Raw genomic sequence first — 17,856 nt, forward strand, 5'->3', positions numbered from 1 at the left:
TTCCCGCAGAGATCACATGACTACCAATCATTGCTGCAGACAGTCTATAGATTCTTTGAACCTTGAGGTTATCTGCTATTCCATACCTGCATGCCGCTCCGGGCCCCAGCTACTCCATTCCCGCTCCGGGCCCCAGCTACTCCATTCCCGCTCCGGGCCCCAGCTACTCCATTCCCGCTCCGGGCCCCAGCTACTCCATTCCCGCTCCGGGCCCCAGCTACTCCATTCCCGCTCCGGGCCCCAGCTACTCCATTCCCGCTCCGGGCCCCAGCTACTCCATTCCCGCTCCGGGCCCCAGCTACTCCATTCCCACACCGAGCTCCGGGCCCCAGCTACTCCATTCCCACGCGCCGCTCCGGGCCCCAGCTACTCCATTCCCGCTCCGGGCCCCAGCTACTCCATTCCCGCTCCGGGCCCCAGCTACTCCATTCCCGCTCCGGGCCCCAGCTACTCCATTCCCGCTCCGGGCCCCAGCTACTCCATTCCCGCTCCGGGCCCCAGCTACTCCATTCCCGCTCCGGGCCCCAGCTACTCCATTCCCGCTCCGGGCCCCAGCTACTCCATTCCCACACCGAGCTCCGGGCCCCAGCTACTCCATTCCCACGCGCCGCTCCGAGCCCCAGCTACTCCATTCCCACGCGCCGCTCCGAGCCCCAGCTACTCCATTCCCGTTCCGGGCCCCAGCTACTCCATTCCCACACGCCGCTCCGGGCCCCCGCTACTCCATTCCCACACGCCGCTCCGGGCCCCCGCTACTCCATTCCCACACGCCGCTCCGGGCCCCCGCTACTCCATTCCCACACGCCGCTCCGGGCCCCCGCTACTCCATTCCCACACGCCGCTCCGGGCCCCCGCTACTCCATTCCCACACGCCGCTCCGGGCCCCCGCTACTCCATTCCCACACGCCGCTCCGGGCCCCCGCTACTCCATTCCCACACGCCGCTCCGGGCCCCCGCTACTCCATTCCCACACGCCGCTCCGGGCCCCCGCTACTCCATTCCCACACGCCGCTCCGGGCCCCCGCTACTCCATTCCCACACGCCGCTCCGGGCCCCCTCTACGCCATTCCCACACGCAGCTCCGGGCCCCCGCTATGCCATTCCCACACGGCGCTCCGGGCCCCCGCTATGCCATTCCCACACGGCGCTCCGGGCCCCCGCTATGCCATTCCCACACGGCGCTCCTTAAGCGGGATACATGTAAGCGACTATTTGTAAGATTTTCCCCAGGCAGGGCCTGACGGAAGCTGCACTGCTGGTACAGAGGGCAGGCAGGAGATATGAACCCCAAGAAATGAGTATAATACCTCTGATTACAGGGGACTAGCAATTTGATTTATTTTTAAGGGTCACTTTATGATGGACACATGACTTCTTACACCCAGACATGTAAAGGAGGTCTTACGTCCCACACTTTCTCCACACACAGCTCCCACCACGCCGTACCCCTTTTAACAGTAATTAGGCAATGGAATGCGATTCACCTTCTCCCTTCTGCTGGCAGGCAAGTCCGTACATCTCACCCAATAAATCTGCTACTCACCAGCTGCCGCAGGTTGGTCATGGCGCCCACCTCCTCTGGAATGGAGTTCAGCTTGTTATTACTGGCGATGAGAACGGTGAGAGGAAGACGACAGAGGTAAGGAGGTAGAGAGGTGAGGAGGTTTCGGCTGTGGAAACAAGGATGGGAGGTTAATGAGGAAAAAAAAACTTCAATGCCTTCCAGATGTACTTTATCCTGGTTAATCTCTATAGTAGACTTGGGTCTTTGGCTGGTATACCTAGAAGGAACCCCCCCCCTCTCCTGCACCCTTCATAAAGCTCCTTGTGGATCACTACAGTAGACTAGAGCCTCTGGTTTGCATTTGTAAAAGGAATTCCCTACACCCCCCTTCCTGATTCACTTTCTTCATGCTGATCTCTACAGTAGACTGGGGCTGCTGACTTGCATACCTAAAAAAGGAATACCCAACATCCTTCCAAATGTTGCTCCTTGCTGTGATCTACAGTACACCGGGGGGTCTCTGGCTCGCATACCTAGAAGGGACCCCATGCATCCTTCCAGATGTACTTTCTTCTTGCTGATCTCTACAGTAGACTGAGATCTCTGGTTTGCATATCTAAAAGAAATCTCCTAAATCCCTCCAGAAGTGCTTTTCAAAGTGATCATTACAGTAGACAGAGGACTCTGGCTTGTAGAGCTAGAACATCCTGCATCCTTCCATATGTTTTATCACTAATCTCTATCGTAGTTACATAGTAGGCGAGGTTGAAAAAAGACACAAGTCCATCAACTCCAACCTATGCGTGTGATTATATGTCAGTATTACATTGTATATCCCTGTATGTTGCGGTCATTCAGGTGCTTATCTAAGTAGTCCAACTAGTTTTTTTGAAACTATCTATGTTCCCCGCTGAGACCACCGCCTGTGGAAGGGAATTCCACATCCTTGCCACTCTTACAGTAAAGAATCCTCTACGTAGTCTAAGGTTAAACCTCTTCCTCTAATTTTATAATTAATGACTGGACATGAGTCTTGTTAAACTTCCTTCTGCGAAAAAGTTTTATCCCTATTGTGGGGTCACCAGTACGGTATTTGTATATTGAAATCATATCCCCTCTCAAGCGTCTCTTCTCCAGAGAGAATAAGTTCAGTGCTCGCAACCTTTCCTCATAACTAAGATCCTCCAGACCCTTTATTAGCTTTGTTGCCCTTCTTTTTACTCGCTCCATTTCCAGTACATCCTTCCTGAGGACTGGTGCCCAGAACTGGACAGCATACTCCAGGTGCGGCTGGACCAGAGTCTTGTAGAGTGGGAGAATTATAGTTTTATCTCTGGAGTTGATCCCCCTTTTTAATGCCAATATTCTGTTTGCTTTGTTAGCAGCAGTTAGGCATTGCATGCCATTGCTGAGCCTATCTACTAGGACCCCCAGGTCCTTTTCCATCCTAGATTCCCCCAGAAGTTCTCCCCCCAGTGTATAGATTGCATTCATATTTTTGCCACCCAAATGCATTATTTTACATTAAACCTCATTTGCCATGTAGTTGCCCACCTCATTAATTTGTTTAGATCTTTTTGCAAGGTTTCCACATCCTGAGGAGAAGTTATTGCCCTGCTTAGCTTAATATTGTCCACAAATACAGAGATTGAACTGTTTATCCCACCCTCCAGGTCGTTTATGAATAAATTAAACAGAATTGGTCCCAGCACAGAACCCTGGGGAACCCCACTACCCACCCCTGACCATTCTGAGTACTCCCCATTTATCACCACCCTCTGAACACGCCCTTGTAGCCAGTTTTCAATCCATGTACTCACCCTATGGTCCATGCCAACGGACCTTATTTTGTACAGTAGACGTTTATGGGGAACCCATGAACTTGTTTTTTTTTTACATTCCCCCAGATGTACTTGCTCATCTCTACAGAAATCTGGGGGACTCTGGCTAGCATACCTAAAAGGAATACCTAGCATCCCTCCAAATGTTCTTGCTCCTTGCTGATCTCTACAGTAGACTGGGGTCTCTGGTTTGCATACCTACAAAAATCCCCTGCATCCCTTCAGAAGTGTTTTTTTCAAAGTGATCTTTACAGTAGACTGAGGACTCTGACTTGCACAGCTTTAAAAGGAAAACTCTCCAGCCTTCCACACGTTTTATCACTGATCTCTACAATAAACTCTGTTATTTGACTTGTATACCTAGAAAGCATCTCCTTCATCCCTCCAGCGGACCTTGCTTCTTGCTGTTCTCTACTAAGACTAAGGGCTTTGTCTTACATACCTAGAAGGAATCCCCTGCACCCATCCTGATGTACTTATTAATGATCTCTACAGTACACTTGGTTCTCTGGTTTGGATATCTAGAAGGAATCCCCTGAATGCTCTCAGATGTACTTGCTCATCTACAGTAGACTGGGTTCTCTGATGTGCATACCTAAAAGGAATACTCTACATCACTCCTGATGTACTTGCTCCTTGCTAATCTCTACAGTACATTGGGGTCTCTGGCTTGCATATCTAGAAGGAACCCCCTGCATCCTTCCTGATGCACTTTTTTCCTGCTGATCTCTACAGTAGACTGGGGCTTCCGACTTGCATACCTAAAATACCCAACATCCTTCCAAATGTTCTTGCTCCTTGCTGATCTCTATAGTAGACTGACCGGTGTACATAAGTAGAATAATGCACCTGCACCACTCCTATTGCATTTGATCATTGCGGATGTCTACAGTAGACTGGGGTCTCTGGTTTGAAAACCTACAAAAACCTTCAGCATCCCTCCAGATATACTTCTTTTAAAAGTGATCTCCACAGTAGATTGGGTTCTTTGACTTGCATACCTAGAAGGAATCTCAATCCCTTGAGGTGACCTTGCTTCTTGCTGATCTCTACTAAGACTAAGGGCTCTGGTTTGTATATCTAGAAGGAATCCCCTGCATTCCCCCACATGTACAGTGGGGAAAATAATTATTTGATCCCCTGCAGATTTTGTATGTTTGACAACTTACAAAAGAAATTAAGGGTCTATAATTGTTACCATAGGTGTATTTTAAATGAAAGACAGAATATCAACCAAAAATCCAGAAAAAAAAAAAACAAAACACACACACGTTATATAAGGAGTTGCAGTCCATTGAGTAAAATAAGTATTTGATACCTAACCAACCAACAAGAATTCTGACTCCCACAGACTGCCTACAGTAGGTGCTCATGTGGTACACAGATTAGTCCTGTCAATTGAAGAAGGTGCTCCTAACGGCAACTTGTTATGTGTATAAAAGACACCTGTCCACAGAATCTCTCTTTCTTTCATTCAAACCTCACCATCATGGGCAAGACCAAAGAGCTGTCAAAGATTGTAACCTGCACAAGGCTGGAAAGGGCTACATGACCATCAGCAAAAAGCTTGGCAAGAAGGAGACAACTGTTGAAGCGACTATTCACAAATGGAAGAAATACAAAATGACCATCAATCGCCCTCGGTCTGGAGCTCCATGCAATATTTCGCCTCATGGGGTAAGGATGATGAGAAAAGTGAGGGATCAGCCCAGAACTACACGGGAGGAGCTTGTGAATGATCTCAAGGCAGTTGGGACCACAGTCACCAAACAAACCATTGGTAACACAATACGCCGCCATAAATTTAAATCGTGCAGCACCCGCAAGGTCCCCCTCCTCAAGAAGGCACATGTACAGGCCCATATGAAGTTTGCCAATGAACATCTAAATGATTCAAAGAAGGATTGGGAGAAAGTGCTGTGGTCAGATGAGACCAAAATTGAGCTCTTTGGCATTAACGCAACTGGCCGTGTTAGGAGGAAGAAAAATGCTATGACCCCAAGAACACCATTCCCTACAGTCAAGCATGGAGGTGGAAACATGATGCTTTGGGGCTGTTTCTCTGCTAAAAAGGTACAAGCCAACTTTGCTGAATTATGGGGCCATGTATTGTAAAATCTTGGATGAGAACCTTCTTCCCTCAGCCAGAACACTGAAGTTCGTGGATGGGGCCTCAAGCAAGACAATGGCCCAAAACATATCGTCAAGGCAACAAAAGGAGTAGTTCAAGAAGAAGCACATAAAAAAAAAAAAAAAAAAAAGGGGTCATAGAGTGGCCTAGCCAGGCAATAGAAAATTTATGGAGGGAGCTGAAACTTTGAGTTGCCAAGCAACAGCCAAGAAACCTTAAGGATTTAGAGAAGATCTGTAAAGAAGCGTGGACCAAAATCCCTCCCGAGATGTTTGCAAGCCTGGTAACCAACTACAAGAAACGTCTAACCTCAGTCATGTTTTGCTTGGGGATCAAATATTTATTTTACTCACTGAACTACAACTTAATGTAGAACACTTGTTGTATCATGTGTTTTTTCAGGATTTTTTGTTGTTCGTCTCTATCATTTAAAATACAAATATGATACAAAAAAAAAAAATAAAATAAATAATGATAGGACACTTAATTTCTTTGTAAGTAGGCAAACTTACAAAATCAGCAGGGGATCAAATAATTATTTCCCCACTGTACTTGCTCATCACTACAGCAGACAGGGGTCTCTGGCTTGGATACCTAAGAAAACCTTCCGCATTCTTCCAAAAGTGCTTTTTCAAAGTGATCTCTACAGTAGATTGGATTCTTTGACCTGCATACCTAAAAGGAATCTCCTGAATCCCTCCAGGTGACCTTGTTCCTAGCTGATCTCTACCAAGACTAAGGACTCTGGCTTGCATACCTAGAAGGAATTCCCTCCATGCCTCAAGGTGCCTTTCTCCTTACAGTAGACAGAGGACTGTCTTGCATACCTAGAAGGACCATCCTGCATTCTTCCACGTTTTTACTGCTGATCTCCACAGTACACTGGGTTATTTGACTTTCATATCCAACAAGGAATCTCCTCCATCCCTCCAGGTTATTTTGCTCCTTATTGATCTCTACATCTAAATAATGTCAGTTATGCTTTGTTTGATATAAAATACTCTGAGTCTGAAGACACGTACAGACAGCTGACCATCCATCGGCAGAGCCAGTCACTGAATACCAGAGTTGGGGGATGGCAGGAACTTAGAACAAAGTTACATAATTGAGGCTGAAAAAAAAAAAAAAAAAAAAAAAAAAAAAAAGGAAGGAGGAAAGGAGGAGGACTGATGGCCATCAAGTTCAATCTCTCTGAGCAAAACAAAACCTCCTTCTACAACTGCTGCCAAATTCCTTCCCGACCTCCAAGGACAGTCAACTTCCTGGGCCAGGGGGGCTCTCAGTAATTAGAACTCTGGATGTTGTCAGCTGAGAGAACATTATCTGCTCCCTTCTAAAATTCCATTACTGCTCTTTGCCTTCATTAACTCATGTAGTCATCCCATTAATTACATTAGAAAAAAAAAGCATGAAAATGTACCCTTACAGAGCCCTGCAGGCCGTCTTTCTGAACCTTTGACTACAGAGGAACCCTTACAATCAAGAAACCCCTGCTAAATAATATTATATATTTTTATTTATTTATATTAAAGAATTCATAATGGCTAGGAGAAAAAAAAAAAAAAAGCAAGGAAGATATTGAAAATTATATGGGTGGTCTGTGGAAAAGTGCCCCCCCCCCCCACACACAATAGTGGTTTATTTAGAACGCCATTACATTGGTGGTCAGCGGCCAAGGCCCACCTACAATGACGGTCAGCGGCCAAGGCCCACCTACAATGACGGTCAGCGGCCAAGGCCCACCTACAATGACGGTCAGCGGCCAAGGCCCACCTACAATGACGGTCAGCGGCCAAGGCCCACCTACAATGACGGTCAGCGGCCAAGGCCCACCTACAATGACGGTCAGCGGCCAAGGCCCACCTACAATGATGGTAATTGGAGAAGACCCCCCATTTCATTGGTGGTCAATGGGAGAAATGCCTTTTTAGAAAAGAGATGAGGACAGAGAAATCTTTTATTAGTAGTCTGTGGAAACGTACCCCCTTACAAATGATGGTTCATGTAATGCTCCACTACACTGGTGGTTAGTGTGGAAGGCTTCTCCTAAATTGGTGGTCAGTTGAGAAGGCCTACCTACATTGGTGGTAATTGGAGGAGGCCACTGTTTACATTGGTGGTCAAGTAGGAGAGATGCCTTCTTAGAAAAGAGACGCAGACAGTATAAATTATATTAGCAGTCTGTGGAAAAGTGCCCCCTTACAATGATGGTCCATATACAGTGGATATAAAAACTCTACACACCCCTGTTAAAATGTCATGTTCATGTGATGTAAAAAAAAAAAATAAAAAAATAAAAAGGAGACAAAGATAAATAATTTCAGAACTTTTTCCACCTTTAATGTGATCTATAAAACTGTACAACTCAATTGAACAAACTGAAATCTTTTGGGTGGAGGGAAGTAAAAATCCACCAAAATAATCTGGTTGCATAAGTGTGCACACCCTTAAACGAATACTTTGTTGAAGCACCTTTTCATTTTATTACAGCACTCAGTCTTTTTGGGTATGAGTCTATCAGCATGGTACATCTTGACTTGGCAATATTTGCCCACTCTTCTTTGCAAAAACACTCCAAATCTGTCAGATTGCAAGGGCATCTCCTGTGCACAGCCCTCTTCAGATCATCCCACAGATTTTCAATGGGATTCAGGTCTGGGCTCTGGCTGGGCCATTCCAAAACTTGAATCTTCTTCTGGTGAAGCCATTCCATTGTTGAGTTGGATTTATGCTTTGTTTCGTTGTCATGCTGAAAAATGAAGTTCCTCTTCATGTTCAGCTTTCTAGCAGAAGTCTGGAGGTTTTGTGCCAATATTGACTGGTATTTGGAGACGTTCATAATTCTCTCTACCTGGACTAAGGCCCCTGTTCCACCTGAAGAAAAACCCACCCCAAAGCATGACGCTGCCACCACCATGCTTCGCGGTGGGTACGGTGTTCTTTTGGTGATGTGCAGTGTTGTTTTTTGCACCAAACATATATCTTTTGGAATTATGGCCAAAAAGTTCAACCTTGGTTTCATCTTCCCATAACACATTTTCCCCACATGCTTTTGGGAGACTTCAGATTTTTTTTGCAAAATGTAGCCAGGCTTGGATGTTTTTCTTTGTAAGAAAAGGCTTCTGTCTTTCCACTCTACCCCATAGCCCAGACATATGAAGAAGAATACGGGAGATTGTTGTCACATGTACCACACAGCCAGTACTTGTTAGATATTCCTGCAGCTCGTTTAATGTTGCTGTAGGCCTCTTGACAGCCTCCCTTACCAGTTTTCTTCTCGTCTTTTTATCAAATTTTGGAGGGACGTCCAGTTCTTAGTAATTTCACTGTCATCCCATATTTTCTCCACTTGATGACTGTTTTCACTGTGCTCTATGGTATATCTAATGCCTTGGAAATACTTTTGTCCCCTTCTCCTGATTGATACCTTTTAACAATGGGATCCCTCTGATGCTTTGGAAGCTCTCTGTGGATCATGGCTTTTGCTGTAGGATGCGACTAAGAAACTGTCAGGAAAGACCTACTAGAACAGCTGAACTTTATTTGGGGTTAATCAGAGGCACTTTAAATGATGGCAGGTGTGTACTAACTCCTATTTAAACACAAGTTTGAATGTGATTGCTTGATTCCAAACACAGCTACATCCCCAGTTATAAGAGGGCGTGCACACTTATGCAACCATATTATTTTAGATTTTTATTTTTACTAAAATATTTCAGTTTGTTTTTTTTAATTGAGTTGTACAGCTTATAGGTCATATTAAAAAGGTGAAAAAAGTTCTGAAATTATTTATCTTTGTCTCATTTTTTTTTACATCACAGAAACCTGACATTTTAAAAAGGGGCGTGTAGACCTTTTATATCCACTGTAATTCCCCACTATATTGGCAGCGATTGGAGACGGCCCACCTACATTAATGGTAAATGGAGAAGGCCCGCCTAACATTGGTGTTCATTGGAGAAGGTCCCCCTTACACTGGTGGTCTTTAGAGAAGGCCCTCCTACATTGGTGATAATTGGAGAAGCCCCCCCCTTACACTGGTGGTTATTAGAGAAGGACCCCTTACATTGGTGGTAATTGAAGAAGGTCCCCCCCTTACATTGGTGGTTATTCAAAGAAGGCACTCCTTACACTGGTGGTCATTGGAGAAGGCCCTCCTTACATTAGTGATCAGTGACGAAAAACCCACCTGCATTGGTGGTAATTGGAGAAGGCCCCCTTTACATTGGTGGTCAGAGGGAGAGAGGTCTTCTTAGATTGGTGGTTAGCGGTAGTAAAGGTTCCTTATACTGGTGGGCAGTGGAATGAATACACCATTACATTAGTGTTTGGTGGAAAGAATGAGCCCTACATTAGTGATCGGTGTAGTAACCACTTGCATTTATGTTCACTGGTGAAAATGTCTATTGGTGGTCAGAGGCATTATTGGTCCCCAAACTGTTGGTTCTGCTGATTGAAAATGGTGCTGAGACTATGTAGGGCACCATCAGACAAAAGATCTCGGCTTAATGCTCAAGACACCCCTATGCGAACTTTGCAGGAACCCTAAGATTCAACAGAGCGCTGGTTGAGAAAGGCAGGGCTAAGGTGATGGGGAATAATGTGTGGATACAAGAGTTTTGGAGCAGGAAGCTCTATTGTTCACTCACCTTATGTTCAGGTAGGTGAGGGCCTGTAGGTTGGAGATGCACGCGGGAAGGCTACGCAGGCAGTTGTGATAGAGGTTCAAGGATTCCAGGGACACCAGCTGACACAGCTCACCGGGAACTTCAGCGAAACGGTTCTTCGATAAATCTGAAGGAGAAATCAAATGGTACATTAAACACTAAGGCCTCACCTCTAAGGCCTCACCTCTAAGGCCTCACCTCTAAGGCCTCACCTCTAAGGCCTCACCTCTAAGGCCTCACCTCTAAGGCCTCACCTCTAAGGCCTCACCTCTAAGGCCCCACCTCAGAGAAAATCCCACCTCAGAGAAAATCCCACCTCAGAGAAAATCCCACCTCAGAGAAAATCCCACCTCAGAGAAAATCCCACTCAAACATTGCCGCAATGTGAGAAAACCAACCCTGTCTATACAAGCACAAACTACTTCGCTGTCTACGCTATTGTATCATTTACAGTCATTTTATTTTTTTTGTTCATGTGTGTGAAATGTCCCCCCCAACAATACGCCAATTTAATTTTCTAAAGCAAACCTTTCCGCTTTCATCCTTATTTTAGACCTATTGATATCACTGTGTCTCTGTAAGTCTTCAAACAATGCATGCAGATCATGGCTGGTGGGAGGTGCCAGCAGGGTGCTGTACATCTCTTCCTAAAAAAAAAATCACAGCACCCTGCCTCAGTACTACTCTCACGAACCGCCAGCTCTGATACAAGCAGTGGGCTGGCTCTTGGGAGGAGTTATGCAAATATCAAAACGCCTTGATGGGTGGGTTTCAGTCTGGAGTAGTAAGTGTTCCTGGGTAGGCTGTATTTGCATGCAGACCTCCCAAAGTAACCCCCACATGTGATGCCGATACACTGAGAGTGCATCAGGTGATTATAATGAACCAGACCCTCCTGTTCAGAATTAGTCTGCAAAGGACATGGCGAGTCAAACAGAGCAAAAAACAAAAAATAAAAAAAATTGGAATCTGATACAAAGATTGTTAAAATCCCTGCGATGTACATTGATCACACAAGGGGATCGTTATCTCAACAAACGTAGAGCTACTCTCAAAAGTACAGTCAAAATTCCTGAGCCCTGATGGGGGGGGGGTAGCTTTTTGAAACACGCTGGCTTTTTTCCTACTATGAACCAATTTTACCAATAAAAACCTTGGGACTCTTGGACGATTATTTAGTGCTCTCACTGGACTGCGTATATGTGGATTCTACACTCCGACTTCCCTCCATTTCTAAGGAGTGTCTTTTTTTGTGGACTGCTGAATCTGAGCCAGTGTGCCCAATGATAAATTGATCTATTGAAAATCTGTATACAGCACCTCATTTTACCGATTTTTCCCTTTAAATTCAGACAGCAGACACCCTTCCTGAACACCCAAACAGCGACGGCGCACCCGAGGACCCCAACGGTGACAGCCACTAGACCAGCAGAATGGGGTACGGCCCATATGGGCAGCAGGGCCAGGAGGGGTGGTTAGGATATTTGGTTACAAATCACTTTTTCATTTTTCAGGAACTGGTCTATAAACCAGAGGCTCTGGATGGACAGTTGGATAAATGGTTCTATATTTAGGACATATCTGGTCTATAAACCAGAGGCTCTGGATGGACAGTTGGATAAATGGTTCTATATTTAGGACGTATCGGTCTATAAAACAGATGCTCTGGGTGAACAGTTGGATAAATGGTGAACTAAACCTTTAAGCCCTCTCTCTGAAATCTGAGTCACTGAAGCAGTAAAATAAATATATATTTATGTGTGTGGTATATATACTTACCTTACCCATGGTGCCTAGGGAAGGGTGATGTCACGATCCTTCTGGCAATATCCTGGGAACGCTGAGGATTACAAATCTGACAATAGGGTGCTCCTGCACTACGAATGGGGTACTCATTAAATTTGGTATTCCCAGGCTCTTTACATGACTCTTGTGAGGAAGGCGGGGGTAAGACAAGTATATTTTTAACTTTTTTCCCCATAAAAAAAATCTTTTTTTTTTTTTTTAATTTTATTTATTTTTTACAGCTTTAATGCAAAAAAGCAAAGCAAAAAGCAAAACGCTGCCAATAACATAGGCAGACTAAAAATCTCTCAATATTTTTGTCCCCTTTAATTAAAGTGTGACCTTGTCTGTCCCCTCCAGCCTCTCCCTCATTGAACAATCTGTGCAGTGTAATCCCCAGATCCTCGTGCCCTGTCACTGCGCTCATCCCTCGGTGCTGGCAGAGGCAGGGCGTCGCTGTGCCCCAAGGGCTACCACATGACTCAGTGGTGATGACTTGGTTGTGGCTCTCTGCCCAGAAGCGCTAACAACAAGGCTTATTCAGGGATGCCGGGGAGAGGCCAAGATAATGGAGAGGCCGAGGGCGGGTTTGTGACCCCCGCTGTACTAATGTTTGGATTTGTCACACGTCAGGCCTTGTGGGTGAGGGAAGACCGAGGAATGGGCACTTTAGTCTTGGAAGACGAGCTGGAACAATGCAAGGAGCACGAGTCCTGTAGAAGGTTGGCATGGTGCCACAGCTTCATGTGAGAAGAGGACCTGGGTTGCATGGATATGCTTTTATCCGACAACTTTCTGGAACAACTAAATTAGATTCAAACATTCCATCTCTTATTTTACAGGAATGGGAGCAACAGACACCAAAAATGAAGTCAATTACCCAACTGTCCATCCAGAGCCTCTGGTTTATAGACCGGATACATCCTAAATATAGAGCCATTTATCCCATTGTCCATCCAGAGCCTCTGGTTTATAGACCGGATACATCCTAAATATAGAGCTATGTATCCAATTGTCCATCCAGAGCCTCGGGTTTATAGACCACATACATCCTAAATTTAGAGCTTTTTAACCAATTGTCCATCCAGAGCCTCAGGTTTATAGACCATATATGTCCTAAAGATAGAACCATTTATCCAACTGTCCATCCAGAGCCTCTGGTTTATAGGCCAGATATATCCTAATAATTAGGGATGCACTGATACCATTTTTTTTTTCCAACACCAAGTACTCGCCGATACCAATTACTGATACCCATCCCCTAGAAAGAGTAGGTAGAGGGGTGGGGGGGGGGGGAGTAGAGGGGTGAGCGAGGAGAGAATGTGGGGGGGTGCAACTCTACTAAAAATAGCATCATTTGTTCAACTGTCCATCCTAAACCTCTGGTTTATAGACTGGATAAATCCAAGACAGTTAGAGCCAGTGTCTTTTTGTCTGACAGCCCATTCACACAGGGACGACTTGTCAGGCGACCTAGTCGCCTGACAAGTCGCCTCCCGTTCTGTGCTATGGAATCGTTCTAAGGGGAGCGACGCAAGTCGCTCCGACTTAGAAAAAGGTTCCTGTACGACTTCGGGGGCGACTTGCATAGACTTCTATACAGAAGTCGTTTTGCAAGTCGCCCGGGCAGTCGTTTGCAGGTCGCCTCGCTGAGGCGACCTGCAAGTCGTGTTGCCCCTGTGTGAATGGGGTCTGACTGTCTTGGATTTATCCAGTCTATAAACCAGAGGTATAGGATGGACAGTTGAACAAATGATGCTATTTTTAGTAGGGTTGCACCTATACTAAGCATTTTCACTGGTATCGGTACTCGTACAAAAGGACAGATACCTGAAACTGATACCTTCTGACTCATTTTTTTTTTTCAGCTGTCAGCGGGATTTCCCTGCTAACAACATAAATGTAATGGGGGGGAAAAAATGCCGCCATTTATTGGTTAAGAAGCAGAGCGCCACATCCTTAACAACCAATGAATGACATTTCAGCTGTCCAGGGTTCCCCTCCCCGCCTCCTCCTTCCCTCCCGCTGTCACCAGGCCCGGGCTGGCCCGGTCGGAGAGCATTTACTTGTAAAAAGCTGGCTAATGAATGTGACAGCAGAGCCAGCGCCAGCATAAGGTTGTGTAGACCAGACAATCCTTGCAGCAGCTCGCCCTACGCACAGTCCTCTGCCCGCTCCACTGTATTTTTTACCTCATCCCCTATTTGGCTGGGGGGGGGGTCAGTGGGGAAATTGGCCGCCATGTGACCGGTGGCAGAGCGCGGGTCAGTCAGACTAAGGAGAAAAAGCAGTGTCTGGCATCACTGACAGTAGGACCAGAGTTTGGTTGGCTGCGGTGAAGAGGAAGGAGGAGCTTTTGCGAACTGGCCCGCCCCATCACCCTGAATGTAGGTGTTACATTGCTGCTGCACAGACTCTTCCTATCACATTATCTGACATTCCTGCAGAGCCATGACCTGGGATTGTATGGATGCTGAGGCTCCCCTGAAGCACGGTTCCTGATAACACCAGAGCGCTGGTCCAGCACTGTCACTTCCTATGACACAGTGGATGTTGTATATAATAATGGGGGTTCCATTCTGTCAGCCAGCTCCGATTGCAGCCAGGAGATGCAGTCACCCAGAGCATCAAATCGCATCACATTTCACACATCTCACTTCTGGTTGGTCACAGCCCCAACCTCCCCAGTGCTCATCCCCCTCCCCTGCCCTCAGCTACCCCCCCCCCCCCCGCCTTCACTTACCCTCCTACACCTGTCCCCCCCCACCCCACCCACACACTCTGTCCTCGCTTACCCCTCTACTCCCCCTCACCCAACTCCCTACTCTTTCTAGGGGATGGGTATCAGTCGTTGGTATTGGCGAGTACTTGGTGTTGGAAAAAAAAAAAAAATAATGGCATCGGTGCATCCCTAATTTTTAGGATATATCTGGTCTATAAACCAGAGGCTCTGGATGGACAGTTGGATAATTGCCTATTTATTGTTATTATTTCAGGTACTTTTTATAGCGCCATCAAATTACGCAGCACTTTACATATACGTTGTACATTCACATCAGTCCTTACCCTCAAGGAGCTTACAATCTAAGGTCCCTAACTCACATTCATATACTAGGGACAATTTAGACAGAAGGCAATTAACCTACCAGCATGTTTTTGAAGTGTGGGAGGAAACCGGAGTACCCGGAGGAAACCCACGCAGGCACAGGAAGAACACTCCAGGCAGGTAGTGTTGTGGTTGGGATTCGAACTAGTGACCCTTTTTACTGCTAGGCAAGAGTGCGGACCACTACACCACTGTGCCGCCCACTACACCACTGTATGGACAGTTGGATAAATGGTTCTATATTTAGGATGTATCTGGTCTATAGTGCCTTGAAAAAAAGCATTCATACCCCTTGAAATCTTCCACATTTTGTCATGTTACAACCAAAAACGTAAATGTATTTTATTGGGATTTTATGTGATAGACCAACACAAAGTGGCACATAATTGTGAAGTGGAAGGAAAATGATAAATGGTTTTCAAATTTTTTTACAAATTAATATCTGAAAGTGTGGGGGGCATTTGTATTCAGCCCCCTTTACTCTGATACCTCTAACTACAATCTAGTGGGATCAACTGCCTTCAGAAGTCACCTAATTAGTAAGTCCACCTGTGTGTAATTTAATCTCAGTATAATTACAGCTGCTCTCTGAAGCCATCAGGAGGTTTGTTAGAGAACCTTAGTGAACAAACAGCATCATGAAGGACAAGAAACAAATCAGACAGGTCAGGGATAAAGTTGTGGAGAAGTTTAAAGTAGGGTTAGGTTATTAAAAAAACAAAAAAAAAAAAAAACAAAACACCCAAGCTTTGAACATCTCACGGAGCACTGTTCAATCCATCATCAGAAAACGTAAAGAGTATGGCACAACTGCAAACCTACCAAGACATGGCCGTCCACCTAAACTGACAGGCCGGGCAAGGAGAGCCTATATCAGAGAAACAGCCAAGAGGTCCATGGTAACTCTGGAGGAGCTGCAGAGATCCACAGCTCAGGTGGGAGAATCTGTCCACAGGACAACTATTAGTTGTTCTCTCCACAAATCTGACCTTTATGGAAGAGTGGCAAGAAGAAAGACATTGTTGAAAGAAAGACATAAGAAGTTTAGTTTGCAGTTTGTGAGAAGTCATGTGGAGGACACAACAAACATGTAGAAGAAGGTGCTCTGGTCAGATGAGACCAAAATTTAACTTTTTGGCCTAAAAGCAAAACGCTATGTGTGGGGGAAAACTAACACTGCACACCATCCCCACCGTGAAACATGGTGGTGGCAGCATTATGTTGTGGGGATGCTTTTCTTCAGCAGGGACAGGGAAGCTGGTCAGAGTTGATGGGAAGATGGATGGAGCCAAATACAGGACAATCTTAGAAGAAAACCTGTAATGGGGCGCACACATGGTCGGACTTTTCGGCTACAAAAACCCGACAAACTTTCGACGGACTTTTGGCAGACCTGCGGCGGACTTTCTAACGAACGGACTTGCCTACATACGATCACACAAAAGTCCGACGGATTCGTATGTGATGACGTACACCGGACTAAAATAAGGAAGTTGATAGCCAGTAGCCAATAGCTGCCCTAGCGTGGGTTTTTGTCCGTCGGACTAGCATACAGACGAGCGGATTTCTGGGTCCGGCGGAGTTACGACGTAAAGATTTGAAGCATGTTCCAAATCTAAAGTCCGTCAGATTTGCGACTAGAAAAGTCCGCTGCAAGTCCGGGAAAACCCACACACGATCGGATTGTCTGCCGGACTTTTGTAGCCGAAAAGTCCAACCGTGTGTACGCCCCATTAGAGTCTGTAAAAGACCTGAGACTGGGGCGGAGGTTCACCTTCCAGCAGGACAACAACCCAAAACATACAGCCAGAGCTACAATGGAATGGTTTACATCAAAACATATTCATGTGTTAGAATGGCCCAGTCACAGTCCAGACCTAAATCCCAACGAGAATCTGTGGCAAGACTTGAAAATTGCTGTTCAGACGCTCTCCATCCAATTTGACAGAGTTTGAGATATTTTACAAAGAGGAATGGGCAAAAATATCACTCTAGATGTGCAAAGCTGGTAGAGATATCGCCAAAAAGACTTGCAGATGTAATTGCAGAGAAAGGGGGTTCTACAAAATATTGACTCCGGGGGGGCCGAATACAAATGTCCCTCCACACTTTTCACAGATTTGTAAAAAAATTTGAAAACCATTTATCATTTTCCTTCCACTTCACAATTATGTGTCACTTTATGTTGGTCTATCACATAAAATCCCAATAAAATACATTTACGTTTTTTGGCTGTAACATGAGAAAATGTGGAAAATGTCAAGGGGTATGATAACTTTTTCAAAGCACTGTATATAAAGCACAGATGGTGATGTTCCCACCAATAAGGAGGGTGCAGGGATGGTAAAGATTACACTCGCTCCCATCCCCCTACATGTGCCTTTCATTACAGCAGGTTATGGGTAACATTACACAACAAAGCCTCCGGCATCCAACACAACACAACACAGCTGATCCCGGAACACTTCACCTCCATATCACCGACCCGATCCAGACCATCCCAAATCCATCCCAGGAAAATATCACACCCACAGTCATATCATCATCTACAACCACACACTGCTCAGAGACAAGGATGGAAAGACCTCGTCCTACGAGACTCAGACTTCCTGTTCAGAGTCAAATGAGGAAGTTCAGTGGCTTTATGAGTAACATTTCTGTGTAATTAGAGAAAAATATATATTCTGAAATACTCTGCACTGCTGGAGGACTCTGCTCCTTCCTCTATAACTCTCCTCTCCTGAAATACTCTGCTGGAGGACTCTGCTCCTTCCTCTATAACTCTCCTCTCCTGAAATACTCTGCACTGCTGGAGGACTCTG

The 17,856-nt window shown here is 45.7% G+C and overlaps 1 protein-coding gene across 1 annotated transcript in view; it reads right to left on the reverse strand.

The window, feature by feature from the left end:
• Positions 1-17,856, reverse strand: part of LOC141133618 (leucine-rich repeat and calponin homology domain-containing protein 4-like) — a gene marked incomplete at its 3' end in the record, with an annotated part of 82,754 nt that overhangs the window by 39,704 nt on the left and 25,194 nt on the right. Inside the window, 2 exon segments of the mRNA XM_073623096.1 lie at positions 1,544-1,670; positions 10,126-10,270. Coding sequence (XP_073479197.1) covers positions 1,544-1,670; positions 10,126-10,270 — 272 coding nt within the window.

This window comes from Aquarana catesbeiana, linkage group LG03 (assembly GCF_042186555.1).
Source record: "Aquarana catesbeiana isolate 2022-GZ linkage group LG03, ASM4218655v1, whole genome shotgun sequence".
In the NCBI taxonomy this organism is placed as follows: domain Eukaryota; kingdom Metazoa; phylum Chordata; class Amphibia; order Anura; family Ranidae; genus Aquarana; species Aquarana catesbeiana.